This window comes from Spinacia oleracea, chromosome 3 (genome assembly GCF_020520425.1).
Source record: "Spinacia oleracea cultivar Varoflay chromosome 3, BTI_SOV_V1, whole genome shotgun sequence".
Lineage (NCBI taxonomy): Eukaryota > Viridiplantae > Streptophyta > Magnoliopsida > Caryophyllales > Amaranthaceae > Spinacia > Spinacia oleracea.
The window spans coordinates 93,358,074-93,367,802 of record NC_079489.1 but is presented as its reverse complement, the minus strand read 5'-3'; the positions used below and the strand labels follow the sequence as shown (position 1 = coordinate 93,367,802).

Here is a 9,729-nt window from a genome sequence, read left to right as displayed (position 1 = left end):
AGAAGAGCGTTCTAACCATCACAATGCCCGATAAGGGTTGTCATTGATGGATCCATATTTCAGAAAATAAGACCGCTTGCCGGCCGCGCACAGGATTTGCAGCATTGTCACGCAAGCCGCGCACAGGTTGTGCACAACTTTGTTTTTCCTGCAAAGCCTGTGCGCGACTTCCGTGTTTGTCTTGCAAAGTTTGTGCGTGGCAATCGTGTGTATCTTGCAATGCCTGCGCGCTGCAGAGCTATTTGAATTCTTTTTTTAACAAAACTTTACCTTCCCGGTGGTCTACCCCTTCCCCTCTTCCTCCAATCCTCCTAGTCGCGTTGCCCTACTTTCCCGGTGACTAACAAGACATTTTCACAAATATATACTTTCCCAGTGACTAACAAGACATTTTCACAAATATATATTTTTTTGAAGGTAAGATAAAGTCCCTACCGGGTCAGAACCCACGTGGGTCAACCAACCCCGGGTTAGCAGCCAGGACACTTTACATTTTAACTTAAATATGCAAGAAGACATTTTCACGTTAATATGCATTCGATATAAACTGACAAGACATTTTCACGTAAATATGCAAAAATTGAACACCCAGAACAATAACACAAGATTAAAATAACATTTCTGAAATCCACACCAACTAAATTCAACAATGAAATTTAAATACTTAATGTTCGCTTCAGCAGTCTAGAGATTGTAGGTCAAAATTTAATTGATCCAAAGCAAAGTCACAAGATTTCCAGAAGAACAGCCTCTGCATTGAATCTTCACTGTAACTTCATCTATTTAACGGTACTGCAAATGTAAAGGGAAGTACATTAGGTAATATATAAAAATTTCTTCTAAGTAGAAATAAAGGTCAAAACTACATGTTAATCCAGGTAAATGGTGTATCAATGTGTGATGAATCGGGTCACCACATAAACAAGGACTAGGACAAGTGATGCCAGAATCCATCCTCCTGTAAACGTTACTGAATTCTACGCCAAAGAAAATTCCTCAATTCAGTGCCGGTAAACGTTTCGATATGAAGTTACATGAAGAGAAAAGCTAATAGTAATTGAACATAAGTCTCAACATGGAGTAACCAACAATATTAATGACTAGATTAGGAATAAATAAAAACATAAATGCTGAAAGCAGTCAGTTACCTTTTTTTTTTATATGATCAAACGTTACAGTCAAATTAAAATGCGAGCCAAACAAGACAATTTCCAAAAACTCAAATTAAAGAGCAAGCCACAAATAATCTATAACTACTACATTAATAACCACTGAGGTCATTAATGTACACATGCTTTCTAAATTCCAAAATAAATCTTGCACCACCACTCTCCATCTCTCTTTTTTCCTTATTATTGGAAATTAGAATCAGCATTACTATCCTCCAAATCGCCTACCTTCCATTCATCTTGCTCTTTTATCAAAAGGTAAGTTGCATGAATCTATTATCTACTTTGTTATTCGTAACTTTCGTTGCATTGATATATTCTATGTTAAAGAAAAGAGTATACTACAAGAAAGTAAACTGATGAAAAGGTTTCAACAAACTGCACGGGTGCTAACCTAGTACTATTAACAAAGCACATCACAAAAGTACAACCCGCATAAACCAATTCTAAGAAAAGACATTGAATTGGTAAACCAAAACTCAGTATTCCGTTGTTAAACCTTGGGTCGGCAGTTGGGTGCATATTAAAATACATTTCAAATTATATCCAACACAATCTTACACCCCTCAAAAATTGAAAGTCGGTGAAGAAAATCAACAACATTATCTAAAAAGAATTACTTTTCGGGAAAGGGTTTTGACACACCAATGTGCAAAAATTAATTTTTGGTGTGCCAAAATTAGTTTCCATGAACCTGTCGGACAAGGTCTCAAGGTTTAACAAAGAGCACAACTTCCAAGTTTGACCCCAATGAGAAGTAAATTAGCCAAATGAAGTTATCAAACAATATCTATTTATAAGAATACGGCCAAACAACAACTCCGCAAACCAACCAAAATTTCTACGTTCCTAAATGATCAAACTGTTTAGGTCAAATCAACAAGAAAACCTATGTTCTGGATTTCTGATAATATTCATAATCAAGTAATACTCAGTTTCAAAACCAATTAAGCACAATAAACAACTACCCTCCATAACATCCAATTTTTACCCAGATAGTTCTAATTAACCCATAAAACCACGATTTACCCCCCAAAAAATCTAATTAATAGGATCTAGTTAACAAAAAAAATTATCAATTCCAGGAAATTAAATGCAATCGCAAAATAAAGAGTAAAGAAATCAACATATACTATGAAAAAAATAATAACCTTGATGAAACCAATCTCCTTGGCGTTGCTTCGGAAGCACTGCCTGCAGCACATCAAACCATACTTGCGGATGATGGCGTGAGGGTTACCGCATACTCGGCTGTTCCCAAAGATGCAACAACAAAATCATTAGAAACAAAAAAAAAGCAAAATTTAAAAACTAAAACGAAAAAACAAAAATTAAAATTGAAGAATCTTGTGAGGAGTACCATGCACGAGATCCAGGACCATAGCTCTTAGGATGAGCGTTCCAGATGTTAGAGTGTCCCATGTTTTTGGTTCTTCAAAGATGGAGGAGAACGAAAATACGGCGCAACTCTTTTCTCTGGAAAACCCTAAAAAGTTATGCCGATTGACAAAGATAATACTGGTTTTATTGGCTTGTTTTCACCTAAGGCCATTCAGGTGGAACGCACCGTTTGGACTGGTCTTTTGGATTAAAGGTTATTTTGGGCCTTGTCAGGTCGGGCCTTGTGCTGACATTACGTGTCTTGGACCTAAATTTCCAACCAACTAATTTCTGGCTGCACTTGGCTGGCTGTACCACCCTAAACGACGTCGTGTGATGGGGTACAAGTACAACTAATGCTGGGTGTACTTTCCAAACGATTACGTTTTAACATTTTTTTTATCTCCTTCATAACTTCCCCTTCTTTTCTTAACTTACTTTTCTTTTGTTACTTCTTCTTCAAGTTGCGTAAAGTTGCGATTTTAGGGTTTTTATTACTCCCTCCGTTCTTAAATATTAGTTTTGTTTTGACTTTTCAACTCAATATTTAAACGTAAATATCTCCAAAGACGTATGGTAGAAAAACATAAAAATTTGATATTGTTAAACTACACATTAAGACGAACAAAATAAGATCTCACGTGAATATGTTTTGAAGTACGTATTGGAAAGAAAATAGAAGATTCTCTTCAATTGTGAATAGTGTCAAGATTCCAAAAGGGACTAATATTCGAGAACAGAGGGAGTTCAATTTTTTCTCCCTCCTATTTTCTCTCTCCTATGTTTCAATGGAACTTTCAATTAAGGAAGATTTTGAAGCTCTATTTGAATCTAATATTGGAATTTTAAGTGCATTGATGGTAGAATGTAAGTTTTATTTTTGAGATTTTGATTTATTAGTTTTTTATTTTGTTGTTTTTTATTCTATATTTTGATTTTGGTTAAAATGTTTATAGGATATGGTTATTTTTTGTGTTTTTGCAGGATATTTCGTTTTGATTATTTTGTAGATTTAGTATTTTGAACAATTTTACGTTAGTTTTTTTCGTTATTTATTCATAATTTTATTTATGAACAATGCAGATATTGATAATGAAGATTGAAGCCAAATCTTATGAATATTACATATTTTGATAATATTCATATTATGTTATGAATCTGTTTTTTGTGCTCTCAAAAAAAATGTGTTATCTGTTTTGTTATGACATCCTTAACAAATATGAACATTCAATTTAAACATATTGAACATTACCTACAATAATAATGAACATTTCGAATTAATCATCTGTTTTTGTTATCCACTTATGAGGAATGTGTTTTTTATTTAATAATTTTGAACATTATGTATTTTAGTAATGAACATTCTATTTAAATATATTGAACATTTGATCTATTTAAGGATATTGAACATAACCTATTTCTGCAATGAACCTTCTATTTAAGGATATTGAACATTACCTATTTTTACAATGAACATTCTATTTAATGATATTGAACATTACCTATTTTTATACCAAACATTCTATTATCATTTGTGTTTTGTTATCCATTTATATTCACCATGAACATTTCAAATGTCAAATCTCGTTAGCATTATAGAATAATATAATGTTCATAATTGGCTTAGATTTGTTTATGGTTTATGAGGAATATCACCTTCAATGATAATGGACATTCTATTACAATGATAATGAACATTCTATATAAAGAAATTGAACATTAACCATCTTAATATTGAACATTTGTTTTATTTGCAATTAAGGAAGTAAGTCTTTTTGTTGAAGGGTCAGTATATGTCTTAATGATGAAGGAATCTAAAAATGAAGATGAAGCTTCTGGTTTGTATAACGAATATTCTTTTAGTAAAGGTTTTGGTATTAGGGTGGGGAAAGGTAGGAAACGTCTAAATAGTAAATTTTATACTATAAAATGGTTCTTGTGTAGCTGTCAATGGGTCAAAGATGAAAAAAAAAGGAAGAGATGGTAAAGATGGTGTGTGGACTGTTTTGAATCATAATATGGTTCATAACCATGCTATGGTTCCTCTTAATAAGAGGCATTTGATAAGACCGCAAAGCAAGATTAGTAAGGAGGCTCTCTAATTTATGTCCACTTTGAAAGCTAGTGGTGTTAAAGTGTCTGATACCTTGATGATTTTGAGAAAATAAGTAGGTGGATCACCTACGGTCAGTTTTACGGCTAGTGATGCTTACATTGCTTTATCACGTGCAAAAGCTAATAAACTTGAAGGTCATGACTATCATCAGTTAATCAAGTGTTTTGCTCAAAAAAATTCCAGTGAAGAAGGTTTTTATTATGACTTTGAGCTTGGTGAAGAAGATGGACTTTTGAGTTTCTTTTGGCATGATGATAGGATGAAGGGAGTGTAGAGGAATACAGTTAAATATATATTAACATAGCGGAATTATCCCCAAAACCAGGAACCATGTATAAAGTACAGATCAAGCAGACTTACGTTTGTAGCGTGTTTTCCCTAGATTCAACGTATCACGAACACGAACAAGAACTCCAGATGTTGTTCCTCTACTTGGTTCACTGACATGTTCAGAACCGTCTTGAGATCGATGGTGTTGTGGGTAAATCCACCCGGCCTACGTGGCCCAACCCGTGAGTGCCGCGTGGCCTTACTCAAACATGTCAGCAAGCCACTTGGCCCCCCTTCCACTATCCAGTAGGGCGCATATTAGGCAATATGCCCACTTATTCTTTTGGCCCATGGCCCAAAAGAGAAATATCTTGATAGGGACACTTGTCCTTATCTTAATAATTAGCCAATCAGAACTTTCCTATTTAGGGTTAATCCTAAATAGGACAAGTAGTATAAATACTCCATTTCCCTAGAAAAAAGGGGCACAAGTTTCAATACAAAATATACCTAATCATTGGTGACATCAATTCTATCTCTCCTTTAATTTAATACTACTTTATTCTTCCAAAAACCCCCAATCTTACTTAAGTATTGGAGGGAACTTTCCTACGGGAATATTCTTGTTTTGCAGGTGACTTGTCCGGACGTGACGTGGACCGACCTCTACCTGGACCGCATACCTCCTCATCAACAACATAAGGAAAAACTCCCACATCATTTGGCGACGTCTGTGGGGAGGTAAGGAACCATGGTAGACGTCCAACACTCAGGTAACTCACCTAACGACAATCATGATGAAACCAATAGAGCCAAAACGGCCGACGAGCGTCCTCCTCGAGGGAGAGACGACTGAAACACATATTCTGCAAGACAAGGTGCTCGTCCTAGTCCGTTAGTTGAGCAGCAGCCAGAGCCGGTAATAATTGAGGATGAAGATGCCGGTTAGAATCAAACTCCGCCGGGGGGACATTTAAGGGAGGATGCCGATGAAGGAAATAATGCCCTTGGTCCAAGTATGCATTTAATGGTAAGTCTAATAAATGCGGTTCAGTGTTAATTATACAAGTTAATAATTCAGTGAGATCAAGTGAACTGTATGCCTAGCTAGAGGCCGCTTCAGTTCAAGTGGATTAATGATATTAATCCACAGCTTACTCTTGATTGAACCCGTAGGGTCACACAAATAGTACCTAAACGGATCAAGTATTTAATGGCATTAAATACTCCATCTATGGATATTCGGAATCGACGGATCTTGGTTCCAGTGGGAGCTGAGATCGTCAAAGGCAAATAATGAATACTCCGGAAACGATGATATTGCAGGAAACGGAAATATGGATCGTATCGGAAATATAAATATTATCCAAGTCGTAGATGTTGCCGGAAACGGAAACATGGTACGTATCGGAAAATATTATGGGAAATGGAAATATTGCCGGAATCAGAATTATTGCCGGAAACGGAAATATTGTCAGAATCGAAAATATTATCGGAATCGAAAAATAATTCCGGAAACGGAAATATTAAATATTTGTTCGAAACGGAAATTAATTCCGGAATCGGAAATGTTAAATATTGTTTGTGTCGGAAATGAATTCCAGAATCGGGAAAATTAATCGGAAGCGCGTCGTACAAATTAGCATCGGACGAGTTTGCTAAACGAAGGCCCAACGCGAAGCGAGGCCCACGTCCAGCAAGCCTAGCGCGCATCACAGCAGCCAAGGCAACGCCAGGCCCAGCGCAAGGCCAGGCCCAACGCGCCAAGGTTGCGAGCACATGGCAGCGAACATGCGTGGGCTTCGAGGCCTGCTGCGGGCTTTGCGTATGCGCGGGCATGGCCTGCTCGCATGCGGGTCATGCTCGTGTGTGTTTGTGCTTGTGTACGAAACCTTGATCGATTAGGATTCATTTAAGATTAAATTCCTAAATCTACTAGATAATTAATTAATTGAATTTAAGTTAAATTCAGATTAGTTAATTCGTTTCCTAGTAGGATTCTAATACCCGTTTCCATACCCTATAAATAGGTGATCATAGTTCACAATTTATAACGAGTTTTCCAAGTATTCTTAAGAGTTTTAGGCATAAAATTCAGTCATTATTTGCTGCATAAAAACAAAAAAACACATAGTACCTTTGGGGCAATTCTAGTTAATTAAACCAAAGGTGGATCCGGACGTGCTGTGGACTTTCTACGGAGGGACGACATTTGGAGTCCTAAAGACTTGTTCTTGTTCGGTTCGGGCGCAGCTAGGGAGGGCACGCTACAAAGAGTATGCATCCTAAATTATGCTAATTGTTATGTGGCAATTAATTTGGAATCTTGGCTTTTATGGGTTTTCCGCATGATTTATATTCATTTATATGTATCATAACCTAACAGTGGTATCACGAGCCTCTAATTACACTACTACAAAAAATGGCAAAGAGACCCTTCCAAAATGGCTTAAGAGATCTCCTTTCAAGGGGTCTCTATCTCACAGGTATCTTTGATAAAGAGACCCCCTCATCGAGAGGGGAGGGGGTCTGTTTGTTAAAAGCTAGAGACCCCCCACGTAAGAAAGAGGGTCTCTTATGTAAAAGCTGGTGAAAATATTTTAGAAGGGAAAGAGACCCCTTATTAGAGATGGGAGATCTGTTTTTTAAAATGTCCAGACCCCATAAGTAAGATAGGAGGTCTCTTTGAATATTTTTTGTTTTGTTTATTAAAGCAGTTAAGACATCATATATAGATAGGGGGTCTCTTTGTTATTTTTATTATTATTTTTATTTACAAATTAAGGCCTAAGATCTTAGATATGGGGTCTCTTTGAATTTTTTATTATTATAAATAGAGAGCCTTTATTACACTTGATGGGTCTCTTTGCAACCTTTTTTTTTTAAAAAAAACAAAAGAAATCGATAATAGCAGAATAATACAGGTTGATCAGCGATAAATTCAGAATTAACATGCATATTCAACCTGCGTTTACAACTCTAAACTACCGGCTAGCAGACACCGCATTAATATACACATTACACCTGCGTTTACACCTCTATAAATACCGGCTAGCAGACATCAAACGCACAAAACCACACCTCCTATAATAAATAATTTGTAATAATTCGAGAACAATTCCATAATCCATATATTACCAAAAAAAAAAAAATTCCCACAAGTAATGCTCAAAACGCAAGCTTTACATAAACTGTAATTTGCATAAACGTCAAACCTTTACATTGCAATTTCCAAAAACGTAAAACAAAAATCAATTCCAAAATATCATCATTCGCACCAATTTATCAACAATTGGAACCGAAACTCATGGAGTTATTTCCATACCATCAACTTTGTAGTCTTGATCCGCTTTTTGCTTGAGCAAATACTCGACCCACATGTCTCTAACCTCATCCACATTTTCCGATGAATAAGTTTCTTCAGAAAACTATAATAAGTAGCATAATTAGTAGTTAAAAAAATGCATATATTGTTCTATAATCGTTAACAAAATAGGTAAAGCCTCAAATAATTTTTTTTGTTAAGGGGGTGGTTCAGGTTGTAGGCCAAGGGCAGCTGCAACATTCGAGAGTTACAACCCTTACAGGTAACTGCAGTCACAACCCTTACAGGTAATTGCAGAGTGCAGAAGTACAGTCCAGATATCTGTTACTGGAACAAAATTGCAGTATAATATGCTAAACATGCCTGAAATTTACTCTCCAGTTTCGATGCAATGGTATTAGTTCCTAGATTGTATTTCAAGCAAGAAATTTTAACAAATAAAGGTGAAGGTGTAAAATCAGCCTACACTCCTGAAAATTCTGTCTAGATTTTAGTGTCATGGTACTAGTTCCTAGATTGTGTATCAAGTAATAGCAGTAAACATGCCTCTGCTAAGGTTAGCCTTGAGTCCATCATATGGCAAACATGCCTCTGCTATGGCTAGCCTTGAATCCATCATATGGCCGGGATGGGCTAAATCTGCTCCCAAAGGTTGGGTAGTTTCACGAAATGGCAACAGGTTAAAGATTGGTGTTCCAATTAAGGATGGTTTCCGTCAATTTGTGACAGTCACTCACAGATCCTAGCTGCCACCAACAAAACAAAAGTTACAGGCTACTGGTTCACAAGTCCTCCAAGAGGGTTCAGAGGAAGAGTTTCTCGCCATTGCTAATCTTGGAAAACAATGTTTGAACTTAGATGAGAAGAGAAGACCTCCAATGAAAGAAGTTCTACTGGAGATAGAAAGAGTGATGTCTTAACTGGCTCATGCTGCGTTTTTTTCACCATTTCATCCTAAATTGTCTTAAAACATAATAAATCTACGAATTTTAAAATTGATCAGATGAAATGTTTATTTTTCTAGCCTGGAAAGATACCAACAACTAACTTTGATAATTGAGAAGAGGAAGCATTTCTGATTGAGGAGAAAAGTTTTGAAAGAAAAAAGCCGGATTGATATCCTAAAGATTCAAAGGTATGCCTCACACGTAGCACAGAGTACATGTCTTCCGTTATCTAGAAAAAGTTTACACATTTTTGTATGACCATGACTGATATTTTCCTTATACCAAAACAATACAAAGTATTTAATTCAATATTTTCGTCACGTATTAGACAGAATTTTCAAATCTGAGGATTAGTTCTTAATTTCTTATATTCGAATTGCACGTCATACGAAGTACCAAATATGAACATGATACAACTTGATGAACCAACTGTTAGGTTATGATACATATGAATAAACATAAATCATGCGGAAAAACCATAAAGCCAGGAAACATATTATTTATACATAATCATTTAGCATA

The 9,729-nt window shown here is 36.0% G+C and overlaps 1 protein-coding gene across 1 annotated transcript; it reads right to left on the bottom strand.

Moving 5' to 3' along the window:
- Positions 1-572: 572 nt before the first annotated feature.
- On the bottom strand, positions 573-2,690 carry LOC110782546 (40S ribosomal protein S29). The gene is made up of 3 exons (XM_021986713.2): positions 2,530-2,690; positions 2,321-2,420; positions 573-792 (listed from the first exon to the last, which is right to left on the bottom strand). The coding sequence occupies exons 1-3, from the start codon at positions 2,589-2,591 to the stop codon at positions 784-786; spliced, it is 171 nt and encodes a 56-aa protein (XP_021842405.1). The 5' UTR covers positions 2,592-2,690; the 3' UTR covers positions 573-783.
- Between the last annotated feature and the right edge of the window lie 7,039 nt (positions 2,691-9,729).